The sequence below is a fragment of the Polyodon spathula genome, chromosome 25 (genome assembly GCF_017654505.1).
Source record: "Polyodon spathula isolate WHYD16114869_AA chromosome 25, ASM1765450v1, whole genome shotgun sequence".
Classification (NCBI taxonomy): domain Eukaryota; kingdom Metazoa; phylum Chordata; class Actinopteri; order Acipenseriformes; family Polyodontidae; genus Polyodon; species Polyodon spathula.
The window spans coordinates 13,839,313-13,857,840 of NC_054558.1; the positions used below are offsets into that span (position 1 = coordinate 13,839,313).

At 40.7% G+C, this 18,528-nt stretch overlaps 1 protein-coding gene across 3 annotated transcripts in view; it reads right to left on the minus strand.

Annotated features, from left to right (window-relative positions):
* The window catches only part of rbm19 (RNA binding motif protein 19), an 82,142-nt gene extending 71,135 nt beyond the window's left edge, over window positions 1–11,007 (minus strand). For 2 of the 3 annotated variants that reach the window (XM_041228279.1, XM_041228281.1), the window contains exons 1-12: window positions 10,861–11,007; window positions 9,703–9,885; window positions 8,655–8,789; window positions 7,808–7,846; window positions 7,157–7,370; window positions 6,647–6,846; window positions 4,758–4,817; window positions 3,323–3,401; window positions 3,037–3,108; window positions 1,798–2,001; window positions 1,107–1,237; window positions 225–349 (exon numbers count right to left, since the gene is read on the minus strand). In XM_041228279.1, the coding sequence (XP_041084213.1) occupies window positions 225–349; window positions 1,107–1,237; window positions 1,798–2,001; window positions 3,037–3,108; window positions 3,323–3,401; window positions 4,758–4,817; window positions 6,647–6,846; window positions 7,157–7,370; window positions 7,808–7,846; window positions 8,655–8,789; window positions 9,703–9,885; window positions 10,861–10,896 (1,478 nt within the window). In that variant the 5' untranslated portion in view covers window positions 10,897–11,007. The remainder of the gene's footprint in view (window positions 1–224; window positions 350–1,106; window positions 1,238–1,797; window positions 2,002–3,036; window positions 3,109–3,322; window positions 3,402–4,757; window positions 4,818–6,646; window positions 6,847–7,156; window positions 7,371–7,807; window positions 7,847–8,654; window positions 8,790–9,702; window positions 9,886–10,860) is intronic. The other variant, XM_041228280.1, reaches the window with a different exon arrangement.
* Window positions 11,008–18,528: the final 7,521 nt, after the last annotated feature.

Here is an 18,528-nt window from a genome sequence, read left to right on the forward strand (position 1 = left end):
GTATGGTGGCACAAGGAAGCAGACTGGATACACTGCGACACACACAAAACATCTGGCTCACCTGAAACACACACAGAGAGCATCTGACTCACCTGACACACGCACAGAGAGAGCATCTGACTCACCTGACACACGCACAGAGAGAGCATCTGACTCACCTGGTACATGCACACAGAGAGCATCTGGCTCACCTGACGCACGCCCACTGAGAGCATCTGGCTCACCTGGCACCGCTGGCCTTGTCCTTGGAGTCTTTCTGCTTCTTGTAGGACGAGGCTCCGGGTGCAGTGGGACCCTCCTCCACCTTCTCCTTCTTTATGGTGGAGGGCAAGAGATGCAACATTCGGCCCTGGACACAAACACAGATGGAGCCGTTTCAAAACTCATGCTCCTATAGATTTTATTTATTTATTTGCTGTACTGCTGCTGTAAACAGCTTGTGCATCGCAATTATCCACTTCCCAAGCAGGCAAATATATTGGCTGTTGCCTTCATCGGTTTATATAAAAAAAAAATTTAAATCCACTATTTGGAACATTTCTTATTCTACGTTTTTATCCCCATTTTAGAAAGACCAAGTATGTTCCCTTAAAACAGCTTAGGAGAACTACAGATTAGTGGGTCCCACTGCAAAGTCAATCACATCACCTTGAGCGCCACAGGCGACGCTCTCTACTGCAACACCTTGTTTAAGTGCATTTCCTTTGTGGTTTCTGGAATCTGTGTAGAATCACATTACCATGTGACTCTCAAGAGTGATTGGAAGGAGGCATCAGGAGCCTTTGCTACTAGTTCCCAGATTTTAACCACTAATGTTCTTATTAACTTTTAACAGACAGGGACAGGCCTCTTCCAATACCCTGAGACTATGATGCACTCAGTAACCGCGCCGTTCCTGCGCAGTGTCCCTGCGTACCTGGTGATACTCTCAGTAACTGTGCCGTTCCTGGCAGTGCCCCTGCGTACTTGGTAATGCTCTCAGTAACCGTACCGTTCCTGCGCAGCGTCCCTGCATACCTGGTAAAGCTCTCCGTAACCGTGCCATTCCTGAGCAGTGTCCCTGTGTATCTGGTAATGCTCTCAGTAACCATGCTGTTTCTGCATACCTGGAAGATGTGCCCGTCAAGCTCAGCCAGTGCCTTGACGGCATGCTCTGGAATCAGGAAGGTGATGAAGGCAAAACCTTTGGGCTTCTTAGTGAGGCTGTCGATTGGAAAGTGCACTTCTGACAGGGGGCCTGGGGGCACGGAGGAAGAGAGACTGCTAAAACCACAAGTCAAGAACAACATGCAGCATTTATTACATCCCGGGTGGAGAGCTATCATGAACACGACCCAGAAATTGAATGCAATAGTTTAAGTAGGGCATATCAACAGATGCCTCCATATACCCACAGATTCTCTCTAGAACTTGTGCTGCAGAATGTTCCAACCAAGTTGTCACAATTGACGAAGCGTTTCTTTGGAAATATGCAAATGTAAGCGAGGCGTATGGACAGAGATGCCTCACTATACACCCACTATACTCTTATTAACTGCGAAGGAAGATCCTTAGGAAGTTCACTGAAAGATGAAAAGCATTTCTTAAGACATGCAAAAATGTGTGACATACACAGGCCTATGTACAGTATTAAAATACCACTAGCGCCCACGTTTTCTTAAACACATTACATTTTCTCTACATGGATTGTAGAAGATATTCCATATTGAATATTCTTCTTCTTTCCCTAATATATAAATCGACTGTGATCTTGCCTACACACTTTGTGTTCAGTTCTTTGTAAAGCGCCTGACCTACCGTACTTGCTGAATAGTCCTGAGATGTCCTCCTCGCTGCAGGTGTAGGGTAGGTTCCTGACAAACAGCCTCCCTGACTCAGATACCTCCTCCTCCTCTTCATCCTCCTTCAGCTGCCTTCTCCAATCCTTCTCCTCAACCCTGTGCTTCTCAGCTCGGTCTGCAGGGGAAGCCTTGGCACGGAACACCTCGATATAGCGACCGCCTGGTATACATACACACATACAGTGTTAAAGTACAGAGCTCACAAATTAAGACAATCTTATCGAATATGTATTATCACCACTTCACAGATCTCACATTTTCCTACATGAGATAAAAGCATTATAGAAAAAGTGTCTTTTACACTGAAAACTGCACTTCTTCACAGTCGACAATACAGGTACAAGTTGCCTGTGGGAGCTCTTCAGAACAAGTCAGAATGTTGAACTTATCATAAAGACACGACAGAGGGAGCAACTGACATAAGATGACCACACCCCTAAAAACATTATCATGGCCTTTTAACATTGCCTGGATTTGGCTTAATGCTTGTATGTAACGTTTTAAATCAAAAGCCTGTTTTTCAAACATCCTTCAGCGTTTTGTTGCATTTCCTCAATGCCGCTGAGAAAGTAGTTATTTTAAAAGGAATTACATCATAAACTGATCACCTGTCATTGCTAGCTCTGTGGTGGGGAAACCTGGACTGCTACCAAGAAGGATGTTGCATCGGATGTTGCACTCAAATTATTTTAGTGCAGTGATGTGTTAAGTTTGTGTGATGAGGTGCCACCCAATGGTCCTTCTCTAGAATGCCACTAGCCAATCAGTGCTCCCTTAAACCATGCAGCTCAATCACTTATTTTATACTATAACCCATATTGAGCATCTACGTATATATTTTAATACATTTATTAAGAATAAAAAAATAATAAACATAAAACATGCCTGCCATTTATTTCCTTTACAAGAACTGAAATCAATTAAAATTACTCATCTCAGCCCGGTGTTATGCCAACGCTCATTACGTGCAAGATGACAAATTCCTTTTAACACGCCTAACAAAGAACACTTCAGAATGGCCTGTCTGAAAGAGTTCTTTGTGTTGCTTTCATTCAAAGCAAAGACACATATCACTATCTGCCACAACAACAAAAAAAAAAAAAAACTAAAATAAATTAATACACAAAGCCCAGAATGGTTTGGAGCTAGTCAACCTTGTTTCGTTTTTAAAAAGACAATTGCAAGGCACACATACCCAAGTAGTCCTTGTTTCTTTTCAGAGCCTTCACGACTTCATCTTCAGACTTCAAATCAACAAAAATGGAACCTTAGGAAAAAAACGAAAAAAAAAGAGACAAGGTTGAAGGAAAAATGATTCAGGTAAGAACGCATCGTGTAAACTGAATGCTTAACAGGACAACCCCAGCCTATTCACTTTATAAAGGGTTACTGCATTTCATTCACTGGGTCTTCTGCATTTCAAACTTTTAAAAAGATCTGTATGGTGCAAGAGCTTTATTACTTGTTGAGAATCAACCAACCTGTCTTGTTCCCATGTGCATTTCTTACTATGCGGATAGCCACCGGTTTCAGAGGCACCAGGAATTCCTGTACTTGTTGCTGAAGAAAAGAAATACGTTAGTAAAAAACCAGTCATTTAAAAGCATTAACACCTTCAATTGTGACAAACAGGCCACACAAAATGTAACAGCAGCATGTCAAATCTTTTTGAACTGCCTCTATTAAAATATTCTAAGCAAGTAAAAAACAGACCAAAGTTGAATTCCACCTTACCGTATTTTGTGATTCCTAGCATTTCGTAATCAGTGTTGTTTTTAAATGACATGCAGTATCATTCATCAATAGTAATTGCATTTGCAATGCAGTACATCGCAATGAAAAAATATCAATTAATAATAACATGGCCACTAACTTTTCATGCGATATCATAACAGTAACTCATGGAAATGTAGCCACATGAGTGGTATGCACATTAAAAGCATCCATAAAACACACGTATTCTTCATCAAAGAACTATTTGGTAATCTACAATGATCTATGAAGTGCTTTTGGCCTGACATCATAATACATACGATACAATGTATCATGTAAAGAAAGTCTCACTAATCATCAATATATACGACAAATCATTACACCCCTACCGAGTAGTATGTTGTTGTTTTTTTAAGCAGTAAAAAGAGACCGTGAAAAAAATAACACGTGAGAGAAAGAACTACTGGAAAAAAAAGTCTCAAATGATGAGACTTTAAACATGATTGAAGAGAATCGTGATTATGATGACATTGTAGCTAATGTTCCACAATTTAAAGGGTCATTACTGTCAAACCCTGTGGTTTGCACAGCAGTAAAGTCTATAACCAGGGGCAGTGTCTCAGCTGTACAATATCAAGTGTCGGTGATGAAGCTTTGATTTTTTGAATGTATTTCAAATATTCCAAAGTAAAAATAGGAAATACAATAAGGGGTACCTGTATGTCTAAGAGCAAGTAGTTCCAAAGCCATTTTATTTTGAATTGTAGCTCCCTTACTATTCACGGTGTTACTATTTCATTCGGAGGTGTCCTGGGCTCCGTCATTGTTACAATGTTTCTATAGATCTGCCTAAACCCTGGGACTGAGAGGCTTCCTCATTCCATTCAAACTGTGTGACACTGGCATTTTCAACTGTAGTCCTTGGGACTAGTGTAGTTGAAAGGCCAAATTGTCAGAGCCCTGGCAGCTAGGATTCTCCTTGCAAGTTCAAAGCCGGGTAATGGCAGAACCTGACAAGAACAACAACTCAATATTGGAGCAGAAGAACCCAGAACAAGTCTGATTGCCCTTAACTTCTATTGGGCCATTAACATGTAAGAGGAAATGGAAAAATTCATGTATTCATGAAAAACATGTACATCACATGACAAACTAAACAAAGAAGAATGTATTGAAAATGAACGGGCTGATTTGTGCACTCACCTCTTTCACGTTGAACGGAGCGCCCCTCAGTTTCACAGTGTATGGTGTGGTGGGCTCAGTCTGGCGAAAACAACAACATGTTAGCTCTGTGATTTTAAACAACACAACTCCAGTATATCCAATATGTACTGCCATCACTTCACAGAGCATCCCATATGAAAGATGCATGCATAAGGTTAAACAGGTATTGGATTTTAAATAGGACTTTTTTTTTTTTCATAGAATTTGTAATCAAAAATGTTGAGTGTCTTTTCCAAGCTGCACTTCCTAAAGGAATGCAACCGACACGCAAGAGTCGCTTCTGGGAGATTGAGTCCTTGTAGATAAAATAATTCAGAATGGTTCAGATTTATTCTTTTCAAAACAAAATTCACATGCATATTTAGAAAATAAATATACATTCCAAAAGTTTGCCATTTCTTTTTCTGTAAAAGAAATCAAACTGCCAGGACCTAGACCAGGGGTTTCCAATCACGGTCCTGGAGGGCCATTGTACTCCAGGTTTAACAAGTAAAACAAACTATGTTAGGGTCTGGGTAGAGTTTTATTTAGTTCAATTAAACATATTAGAATAGGACTGGAAGAAAGCCCAGGACTGGAAGGGCCACCCCTTAGCTAGATGCTTTATCTTACTTAGAGAACCAATCACTGCTTTTCCAAGACTGACACAATTTCAATGTCGACTTAATTTCGTCATGAAAAATCAGTATATCACATTATTGTAAACCAATATGCAATTAATAAGCTTTCAAAATGCCAGCTGTTCTCACACCGTGTGCATTGCATGGAGGTAGAACTCTATTACTTATGAGCGCTGTGGAGAGTTCAAACTCCCGCGCTTAGGAATCAAACAATCATCAATTCACATAATACAGAATTATGAACCCTATCTCTCACAGTACAATGTTCATGATAGTAGCACAAATACATTTTTAAACTGGTTTTTAAATCTAAATGAATGCAAGTATATCAGTCTTTTTCAAAGAAACGTATCACTTATAATTGAGCATCAAAAGAAACATATCACTTATATTTGAGCAAAAAAAAGTATCACTTAGATTTGTATAAAATTCACTAGATGTGATCGAAAAATGACAAACTCTGTTTTAGAGCAGGTGCAGTGACTTTTTATTGTGCTGATTAACAAGCGACATCACGAAGATGTTGCAAAATGATCTGTCGCTCTTGGGCAGGTGTTGTGACTCTTGGTCTCCCAGTTCGTGACCTGTGCGTGTGTCTGGTTATACCATCTCACCAGGTTTGAAACTGCTGGCTGTAAGCACCCAAGACAGCAAGCTACAGTACGCTGCCCTAGTCCAGCCTCCAACATGCGACTTGCACGAAGGCGCTGTTCTCTTGACAGACGTGGCATGTTGTTTTTTTTTTCTGTGTTTTTTTTTTTTATTGCTTTTATTCAAATGTGCAATTCAGCAGCTGAAATCACTCCATATCCAGTGTCCAATCAACTGTTTCACTAATTAGGTGATTAAGTGCATATGCTTAAGTTACTCAAGCGTGTCATGGTCAAGGATAAATAATCGAATGATTAAAACAGTGTCCATCATTTACATACCTTATTTTTTTCTGAAAATAAATGGTGTTATAATAGTGATAACTTTCTTTTGATGCTCGGTACAGTTATCACATGTTTATAGGGCTGATCCCTTCTCCTAACCTGGCTGTTTTTGTAGAAGAAGAAACACTAAAAGAAACAAAAATTCAATGACAAAAGTTACGGCTAATTATCTTTCAGTGTCTTCCAATGCTGCTTGGCGGGGGATTAAGGTGTCTGGATGAGTTACTGCTCGTCTACTACCCTTGATACTCAGATGTTACTGTAATCCTGGGACTGTATGCAATTCCATGTCAACTAATAACAACAATCAAACCTGGCTTTCTTTTCCATTCTTTTTATCCGTCAGTGTTTTAGCTGTGCCCTTGTCTCCGCTCTCATAGGTGTTGTCTGTCTGTTGGGGGGGCGGCTTCCTGTCTGCTGTGCTCTCTTCTTCTTCCTCGCTCTCTTCCTCTCTCTCACTCACCACTTTGGAACGCAGGTAATCCATGTCAGACAGCCCCGTCTCCCTGCCTGCTGAGTTCACAGCAAACACATACAACTTTCATTTACTTACTGCAATAATGCCAAGTTATAGATTTTAAAGACTCGGTCCGAAAGCCAAGGTCCATTAAGAGGTTAACAGAACTTGGACACCATCTGTAAAAGAACTGTAATGAGACACCATTATATCGTAGGATAAAATGGTGTACCTACTATACGTTTTACCTTGAGGTGTCGTCACCAAGAGCTACAGAACATCTGGAGTCTGGTGAAAACCTATCACTATGTTTTTCTTTGGTATTGTCCTTCAGTGTTGGAAGTTTTCTCATTAAAGTGCACTTACCCCTCTCTGTGTTGTTCTCCTCCTCCTCCTTCTCCTCCTCCTCCTCCTCCTCCGAGTCAAAGTTCAGGTAGTCCGTGGCTGCTTTCTTCTTTTTCTTCTCGTCCTGCTCCTTGTTCTTCTTGGGCTCTGTCAGCGTGTCGTTGGCCCACGTTGGCACCTGCGCTCGGTTCTGGTGGACAGCCAGGAACTCCTTGAAGTCTTGGTCATCCTTCAGCTGAGGAGAACAAACGTATATGAGGGTTTTATGAACATATATCCCTGGCCGTAAATTAATTTTTACTAGCAATTTTCACTTCACATCGGCTATGCATCGGGACTTCACAACACCCGCTGGTTGAATCCAACCTGTTCAATCAGAAAAATGTCATTGGTTCCCGACCCCAACAAAACGCATCATTTCAACTGGTTCATTTGTCATTTACCCGTATCCCGCCTGCCACTCCAGAACAGGTTCAGAGGGGTGGGAACAGGTTTATGAATATCCGTAACAATATAATGTAATAAATTAACCAGCTATATTTCATATAGAGAAGGATTATATATATATATATATATATATATATATATATATATATATATATATATATATATATATATATATATATATATATATTCTAAACGGTTCCTCTCTCCCAGCTATCCTACACTTACCTCGCCAAGGGTGCTGGTGAGTGTTTTCTTCTTTTTCTCCTGGAAAAACAAACAGAAATAACGGAATGTCACTTCTCTTTGAACCTCACTGCTGTTCAGTCCCTGAGTGAGTTTCCAACTAACTTGTATGCAGTTATGAGAACGAAACCAAAGCACCCCCAATGGCATTGTGAATGGGGCTGATTGATATGACTGCTCGATACTCATAATCAAAGCATCCCCAATAGCACAGTGCATGGGACTGATTGATATGACTGCATGATACTCATAATCAAAGCACCCCCAATGGCACTGTGCACTGGGTTCCAGCCCTGAAAGATACCCTTATTAATTGACCTACAAAACTCTTATTCTGGGGATGCTTGTTTTGCTCTGTGTTTTAGGGCTAAAGGACAATCCCCAAGGTATTAACTGATAACAGTGCCCAGAAATACTACTCTGTGATTGATTCCCCTAACAACTTGGTACAACAAGGGCTCTATTTTAATTAATAGTAGTAACATTTAGATCTGGCCCTGCTTAGATCAATGTACTAAACTCCAATACCTCAAAGATAGCATTCTCTTCCTTGATATGACCAGAGGTTAAAACAAAGTTTCCTGTTTTTTACTCTTGCTTTTATTTTCAATCACTGTGATTGGTTTTTGTTAATGTTTTGTTTTTTGCGACTGTGGTGAAGTGCTTTGACAATGAATTCAGGAGGTGCTCTGAAGTTCACGTCTTCTGTCATAGCAATAATTAACACAGACTACATCAGCCCAGATGTCTTTTTTCTCTAAAACAAAACAGTGCACTACAAGCATATCAAAAGGAAACTATGCAACTCAACTCAACTCTAAACTTGTACCTTCTTCACTGCTGTCTCTGCCGGGGCCTCCTTCTGCTGGACAGACTCCTTGCCCTGAGTGGACACATTATTCCGAGAGTGTTTGCTCCAGGCTTTAGCCTTTGTTGCATCCCCAAAGGGTTTACAACACTCCACCTGCAAAAGAGAGAAACAGTTCACTAAACTGTGAAATATACCTTGCAAAACACACCCACAGTGCTGGGTAATGCAAGGACACTAGTATTTTAAATAATTAGGAGGATGTAACGGTAACCTGTAAACTGCGTAGCTCTTAAGCACACCGTCTGCACCCTTTACTCAATGTGCTAACCCAGAGCTAGAAACTCTTTGGAGGATTTTTAATAAAATGCAAGATACTAGATTCCAAAATGAAATAACAGCAGCATTGAACCGAAAAAAAGAAATACATGATTGATGCTAGATTTATTTAAACAGATTATAAACCTTTAGGAATTTCCGTAAAAAATGAGTTTGTAATGATTTTAACAAATGTGTATTTGCAATCTACAGCCTTAATCAGGTGAATAATACTAAGATACAGCACAGTAATGGAATACTCATATTGGTATGGGATTTTTTAAAATATTGGTATTTTTAAAAAGTGCAACAAATGGAACAAGACTACATTTATAGTCACCATTGAAATCGTAACTAACAAAAACACAGATTTTAAATGTCCTGGAAAAGCTGGGTCAACACAGTGCGTCTTTAAACAAAATGATTTCACGCTGCTTGTTCAGTCATTCATCCTCCTTTGGTTTGGGAAAAAAATAACTGTGCTTTGTTTAAAACTCAAATGTTCCAGTAAAACTGCCCATACTTGCTTTGAAATGTGCCTCGGCTTTGTCTGGATATGTTTGTTGGTACAGTAATTGTGCCTTCTCCATGACCAGCTCACTGCTTATAGGAGTGCCTATCTGGCTGCACTGCACTCATGGTTGAGTGACTGCATACTTGCAGCTGAAAGTGGGGTGTTCCGTAGAGCGGTCAGTTTGTAACTCTGAGGTTCTACTGTATTTATTATGGTCTTTCATGCAAGTGCCCCTACCGTTATTCTTGCAGTGTCCACAAAGCTCTTATTGAAGTGTTTCAGTGCATTCCCTGCCTCCTCCTCCGATCTGAACCCCACAAATCCAAACTTGCGGAACTTGCCCTCCTTGGTGAACTTCAGACTGCAGTCTGTCAGGGTGCCGAAAGCAGCAAACATGCTTCGAAACCGCTCTTCCTTCATCTAGAAACGAACACGCAGACAAAATAAAACAAAAGGCACAGTGGTGTCTGCGTGTTAAACTTACAACTACTGACCTTACCTTCTTGGGTGTGACTAAGCAGCTCTGTGCAAAGTATAGCTAATTGTCTTTCATTGTTACTTCCTTCATCACAGAATTGATCACGCATGCAAGTCTTATGCACATACAAGATGTTTCAGAAAGCTGACTTTTTTTTTAGAAATTAAACAGTATCAAACACATGTGTTGGACAAACCTATTGAAGAAAGAAATAAGTGAAACACTATACTAAATGTGTGCTAATAATTTCAGACATAATTTATGCATTGGTGTTCATTGCACAATATTAGCCGATTACACATTTCATTCAAAGTACTTTTTTCCATATTTGTTGAATCTCAAAGGTAACATATTTCAGTATAAAATGACTGTGAGATATCGCACTGTACTAGGCATCTCTTTACGCAGATGTATACTGCTGCACAAACCCATGACACTGCGAATCATGTATGAGAAACATTTTCTAAATACACACATACACCTAGCTTTGCCTTCCACCCAGCCCTAAAAGAACACAGGGCTAATCCACCGACCAAAAAACTTTTTATTTATTTATTTATTTGTATTACTCCTAAAAAACAAATAAAAAAAACACACAAAAAAAAATAACTTGATAATAAGTCTTACTGACAGATACAAAACGTGTTCAACTGTTCTTATTCCCTTTCTTTGTGACGTTACCCAACATTTCGATTACAACAACGAACACACACACACACGATGACATTTTATATGGGGGCTACATTAACATTCGAGTGATAGTTCAAAATACAGAGAAGTCTTTCATGCCATTCCTCTTTGTGAAATCTACTCAAACTTGAGACCACGAAAAGCACGTTAACCGGCCACAGCACCGCACAGCACTGCCAATGCAAGTCTTTTGCCTAGTTTATTTTCAATCATTGCCCCTCACTTACCCCGTTCGGGAGGTTTTTGACAATGAGCCTGGACATGGTCGCAGTTGATGAAAGCCTGGCAATCCGGTAAAACTTAAAAATGTACTAAATGTAAATAGACAAGCGTGGAGCTTTCAGAACGCAGCCATCTTCCATACAACACGTGAGTTGGGACTGATCACGTTGCAGTCGGGAGTCTGCGCCTGACGTCACGGATGTGCAGACGGAGCTAGGACAGTTTTGTTTAGGAGGTTTACATGCAGAACAGTCGACTGAACAAACATGAGAAGACTATAGGGGTTTTTTTTTTTTTTTTTTTTTTTTCCACCGTTCCCATACAGCTCCTTCATAACTAGACTGGTAAATAAATTATGCAAAAACTTATTTCAGTAACCCCAAGACCATAGTTTATTAGGAATCTGTTTAAGCAAGGATATCCCATGCCAAAATTATAAATAAATACGTACAGGAATTAATAAATACATGAACAAATCAATGAATAGATAAACAAATAAATATATAAATAAATACATAAATGTTTAAATAAATAAATACATGGACATTGCAAATGCTAAAGCATAACATAAGTACCGGTATTTGTCATTCACAATACAATAATTTATACAGCTCTTTTTCTGTGTTATTCACACCCCCACTCTAGGTGGCGCTACCAAGATCACTAATCCTACATGTGGTTCTCTACGCCCCTCTTGCACTGGTGGCGCTCCTCCATTGTTTTGAAGACGGGTCTGCTCCAGCGCAGCATCTTTCAGGATCTGCAGGGTCTGCGCAGACTCTGCTCCCAGAGGATGCGTGGCCTCTGTTGTCAGTTCCGGCTGCGATCAAGCAGTTTGCCTAAATCGGTCAGGGTATGCGAGCAGATCAACGTAAATTGACGCAAAGTCTACGCAGACTCCCAAATGTCTGCGCGATGCGAACACAAGGTGCAGTGGGTGCGTTCATGGAGATCATTCGTATAAGTTAATTGGATAAATTGGTCAGATTCTGCACAAAATCTGCGCAGAATGATCTCCGTGAACGTACCCCTGGTACTAAACGTCTTTCAATACGCTGCTTTAGTGTGACGTCACATCCGCGGTAATAGTGGCTATGTGGTTTCATAGAGTAACAGTAATTAGTGCGTTTTAAAACATCTGTAAAATCGTATAGTAAGAGGTCGTATTTTAATATATATCAGATTATAGCTAGTAACAGCATGGTGCAGTTGTTTTTTTTTTTTTTTTTTTTTGCTGCAGACATTCAGAAAGCAAAAACAGAAATAGTCTGAACACCCTTGAAATCTGTCAGCCATATCTCTTAAGAAATTAACAATTCAAGGATGTGACTAGACGTCCATTTCATAGCAATTTGAGCCATTACAGATTTTATGCTGACTTTAATCATTCAGACACAATTAAGCTTGTTACTAATTAATATATCTATTATTCAGGCCTCTTCCTCGCAATAGACTACTGTAAGTCTACTTCGGGATAGCAAGACTACACTCAAAACACGTCAATATTACTTTCACTCAGAGGCAACTTAAAATACCTGTCCTAACCCAGTTTCCGAGGACTATTTTCAACTTGAGCTTAAATAGTAACCACTGATGAGGCACGACACCTTTTAAATAAAAACACATTTCAACTTTTGTATAAAAAAAGGCTTTTGATTTTTATTTAAACAAAATACATGATAGTAAATTTGCGATATTCTGAGGTAATGAGAACAACAAAGTGAAATTGGTAAAATGTATAGCATAATAACAAAATGGCGTCTTTTTCATTAATATCTACTATTATATTTATTCTTGTTTAAAAATAAATATACATTTTTAATAAGTTGTATCTCAATAAAGTCTCTGAGTCAATTTATCAGGAAACTTGCATAGGATGCATACGCAAAAGTCCTGATATTTACCTATAGAGAAAGAAAAATAATTTATTCTGCACCGTAGAGTGAAAACCACACACTGTGCTCTTCATGCAGCTGACACATCTGCTGATCGCTAAGTCATATAAAGGTAAGAATGCTTCATTATGTCTATTTTTACTGTCATGATGGTTGTGTTGTGTTGAGTTTGGTGGAATTTATATGATAATGAGTGTTTTTTGCATATGACTCCTCCCATGTGTATGACCCCCCTCCTATGCCATAACTACTGGATCACACTGCCTCCCAGCCCCTACACCATAACCACTGGACATTGCCTCCCAGCCCCTACACTATAACCACTGGACCACACTGCCTCCCAGCCCCTACACTATAACCACTGGACACTGCCTCCCAGCCCCTACACTATAACCACTGGACCACACTGCCTCCCAGCCCCTACACTATAACCACTGGACACTGCCTCCCAGCCCCTACACTATAACCACTGGACACTGCCTCCCAGCCCCTACACTATAACCACTGGACCACACTGCCTCCCAGCCCCTACACTATAACCACTGGACCACACTGCCTCCCAGCCCCTACACTATAACCACTGGACCACACTGCCTCCCAGCCCCTACACTATAACCACTGGACACTGCCTCCCAGCCCCTACACTATAACCACTGGACACTGCCTCCCAGCCCCTACACTATAACCACTGGACCACACTGCCTCCCAGCCCCTACACTATAACCACTGGACCACACTGCCTCCCAGCCCCTACACTATAACCACTGGACCACACTGCCTCCCAGCCCCTACACTATAACCACTAGAACACATGCCTCCCAGCCCCTACACTATAACCACTGGACCACACTGCCTCCCAGCCCCTACACTATAACCACTGGACATTGCCTCCCAGCCCCTACACTATAACCTCTCAGCCCCTACGCTATGACATCTGGACACTGCCTCCCAGCCCCTACACTATAACCACTGGACACTGCCACCCAGTCCCTACGCTATACCCACTGGACCACACTGCCTACCAGCCCCTATGCGATAACCACTAGACCACACTGCCATCCTCCCAGTCACTCAGCTCTGATCAGTGGGGCCCATTTCTCCAATCACACCAGCAGATGGCAGTGTTTGACAACTATTTAAAATAAACACATTTTTCTGCTAAAACAAAAACAGTATGGAAGAGGGGGTGAAAGATTTTGTGGTGAATAATGCAGGAGATTTAAATATATGAGTTGAATCCTAAACTTGTATTACTTTGATTATATGTATTTTGCTGTTGAATTCCATATTAAATGTATGTGAGAGACAGACGGAAATCTCTCTGGCTTGTGCAAAGCCAGCTGCTCCAAGGTAACCAGGCAGCTAAGAGAGTCTCTGGGTTAGTTGACTTGTTCGGGTACCCCGGGTAGATACAGCACTCAACCCCTTCTGTTGTTGCTGGCACACAACTCTGCAATACAAAAAATATTCACATTTACAATTCTTAGCTCCACATATAAACTCCATATCTCTGAAATAAATAAAACAAAAAAGGTATGAATAAAAATGCACTTCCTCCTCAGCTCTAACTGCTAGACCACACTGCCTCCCTCCCAGTCGCTCAGCTCTAACTACTAGATCATATTGCCACCATCCCAGTCCCTCAGCTCTAACTACTAGACCACACTGCCTCCCTCCCAGTCGCTCAGCTCTAACTACTAGATCACATTACCACCATCCCAGTCCCTCAACTCTAACTACTAGATCACACTGCCTCCTCCCAGTCCCTCAGCTCTAACCACTAGACCACACTGCCTCTCTCCCAACCCCTCAGCTCTATCTACTAGACCACACTACCTCCCTCCCAGCTCTAACCACTAGACCACACTGCCTCCCTCCCAGTCCCTCAACTCTAACTACTAGATCACGCTGCCTCCCTCCCAGTCTCCCAGCTCTAACCACTTGATCACACTGCCTCCCTCCCAGTTGCTCAGCTCTAACTACTAGATCACACTGCCTTCCTCCCAGTCGCTTAGCTCTAACTACTAGATCACACTTCATCCCTCCCAGTCCCTCAGCTCTAATTGCTAGATCACACTGCCTCCCTCCCAGTATCTCAGCTCTAACCACTTATGTTCTTACAGTACAGAAACCAGGGGTGGGGGTGTGTGTTGTACGCATCATACACATGGGAGGGGTCATACGCAAAAAACACTATTGTATAATAACAGGTGTATCCCCTCAACTCAACATCACAGGACCTGCATGACAGTAAACATAGACACAATGAAGGGTTCTTACCTTTGTATACTGGTGATCAGCAAATTAGCACAGCATATGGTTTTCATTAACTCTACTGTGCAGAATAAATTAATAATTTTCTTGTATGTGTAAATATTGAGACTTTCTTCCTATGCATCGGGATGCGAGACATTTGCTAGGAAATTGGGACTGTCCCGACCATATAGGGACTGTGGGCATGTATGGAGATAGGCTTAGGACAGAAGATACTTTAAAAAAGCTTAATAAATGGTTCTGAATATTCTCTCTCGAGATTGTTATTAGCATGTAAATCACATTATAAATCACGTTATAATGTATATTATAACATTTTTGTAGTGTAGCAAAACATGGTATAATAGTCTCAATATTTCAAATTATATTAAATAATTGATAATAGCATAATTAATAATATGTTTATAGTGTATGATCAGTTATAACAGATACCAGAACTATTTAAGGTCTGATGATGATATTACTTTTAAAATGTCTGTGTGTTAACCCCATAGCTTGTGTTCCTAATTGCTTTAAAGAGATTAGACTCCCCTCAAGTGTTCGTGCTTTAACTGGAAAACAGCAGCTCTTTAAATCATCTTTATACAAGATGCCAGTCTTTGATATGATCCTTTGAATGTGGAATGGCTTTAAACACCTGCTCCCTGTGTTTAGGTATAACTCTGTTTCCATAGCAAGGCAGGTCAAACTAACCCCAAGATAATCCCAGCAGAAGAGCAGCTGCCTCATCTCTTATTGTTAAAAAGCTCAGCCAGGTTCATAGCAGCGAAAGACCATTTCAATTAGCTTGGGTTCAAATAAATCCACAAGGGCTTTTTGCATCAATGTGAGACTAAAGGTGACAAATTAAGTATTAATCTTACCTTCTATAACCATGTGAGCTTCCCTGTGCACAATTTCAAGATGACTGTATTGCTGCTGTTTTAAGATGTTGTAAGGAAACTAATATAACGTCAGTAATCATTAGCATTAGAAACAATAATGAGGCCACTAGTTATTTGCAGAAATCAGATTAGATACCTAATCTCTGGAGTGCATTGGACATGTGCGCTGGTGTGACTTCAAAGAAGATCTTGAATGCATCTCAGAGGCACTCTCAAATGCTTATCTTATATTTATTGCCTAATTGTGTGTGTGAAAGTTGCATTTCAGTTGCAGCAGAGATGCACCGGCTCCTGCTTGAACATTCTAGAAAAGAGCCCAATACATTCTGGTAAGAGTAGTCCTGCTTATCTTAAAGGCAAGAATGGCAACTGAGACAGGTAAAACGTACCAGAATGCACTGGGTAGACAGATAAAACGTTCCAGAATGCATTGGGTTGTGAGTTGAAAAGCCTGAACTGTCCCAAACTGTCCCACTGAACACGGAGCCATATGGTCAACCTAACAAAAAAGTAAAACCTATGCAAAGAAAAATATGTTATCAATTCAAGACTGTTTAAATTTGTTTGAAATTGACCCGAAACATAACAGTAGGGTTAATAGTTTCATGGTAATCGGATAAATACACATAGAACCGCTTTCAACTGAACTGCAGAGGAAAGCATTCTCCCTCCACAATGCCCTGTCATCTTTCACTGCACGACCTTGTGTGCAGCCCTGCGGCTCGGAGACACTGGAAATGTTACCTCGCAAGTGGGATGCATTTTTAATCAGGCCCCTGACAGCTGCCATCGTCGTGTAGTCGCTAATCTAACTCCACATCGATCTTATCACTTTAACTGAATAAGACATTTCAGCTCCAGTCTTGCTCTAGTGCTTCAGTGGCAGGCAGGCAGGCAGGCAGGCAGGCAGGCAGAGACAGAGATAGCCTCCCCTGATTTGCATCACTGAAGGCAGCCTCCATTCGCCAAAACATGGCGCGCAATGACGGCTGATTCATTGATCATTTGACATGGGTTTTATAATCCGTTTAAATCTGACCCAAAGTTCAGCCCAGATTCCCAGGAAGTTCAACAACACTGTATAGTACCTTTTCAGTAGGAACATAAATTAACAAGTGTGTCAGTAACATCCAGCCCCCACCATGTCTGTATATTCATAACATATCTAGACTTTACCTGGCAGGTGAGCTGACTGACCTGAAATCTGAGCTGGACCGGCAGCCACGCCGTGCTGTAAAGAGACAGTGTGTCACAGCAGCGCTAATGGATAACAGACTTATTAAAATCTGTTGCCTGTTTTTAGCTATTGATGGATCTCAAAATATTATGACATCTTGTTCATTACAATAATAATTTTCTCTACAGTATAATCATGCAAATGGACTGTTTTTTGATAAATTGCAAAAGCCCATAGGTCTGTGTCTGAGTATGTGCACTTCCGACAATGAAGATCAGTGTTAATGCAAGGCTAGGGGTAGAACCGAATAGTGGACTAGTGGAATAGAAAAGTGGCAGTCCACCTCAGACACTGCTCGTCCACTAATCTCACGTCACCTTGTGAAGTAATTGTTGAGCGTGCACTTTCAGATGGACGGAAGCACAACAGAGGTTGCTTTCCGTTAACTTATAAATTATATTTCAGATCCTTAATGAATTCCAAGCTGTTTTAAAATATATTGCTAAGTGCTACGAAACAGTACGCTCACAAATGGAGTGCAAGACACTATCAAATACCTCATTACATGATAAAGTGGTGACTGGTTGGCATTTTCTCATGTATTGTGACAGGAGCAGACAGTAAATCCATTTCCAATAGATTTATTTTTTCTGTCTCTGTGGTTGTAAAATGTATTTATTTATTGCATTAATATAACACTTTTTATACAAAAGTATCGCAAAGCACTGTACAGTACGCAGCATAAGAACAAAGAACAAACCACAATACATTTGGTATAACATGTTACACATACAAGTGGCACAGTCAGACAATTTAAATAACAGTATACACATAATACAAAAGCAGCAATTTTAAAGTTACATTAAAACCCATTAAGATAAGAAAGCCATTTTTTATAAAAATGTGTTTTTAGTCTTGACTTGAAAACTAATGGTCCCAGCTTCCCTGACAAACGAAGGCAGAGCATTCCATAATTTAGGAGCTCTGCAAGAAAAAGCCCTCCCTCCTCCCATGTTGCTTTTGTTGACCCTAGGAATAACTAGCAGCCCCACATCCTGTGATCTCAGAGTGCGGTTTGGAAGATACGGGGTCAGTAACTCCTGCAAATAACTAGGTGCTAATCCATTCAGGGCCTTGTAAGTTAACAGCAAAATCTTAAAATCAATTCTATACTGCATAGGGAGCCAGTATAATAGGCCAAAACAGGGGCAATATGTTCAATGGGATGGTGGGAGTGTGTTGCAAGAGAGTGAAAAAGGAGAGAGGCACAGGGATTGCAATTGACAATGCCACAGAGACGCTAATGATAGAAATAGCGTTAGGCTGCTCTGGTAACACACATGGTACACCAAAACACAGCTACAAATATTACAAAACACAGCTAAGAAAACAGAAGGTGAATAGGCGTGGTTGAGTTCTGCTTCCACTCTTAAGGAAGGTCCT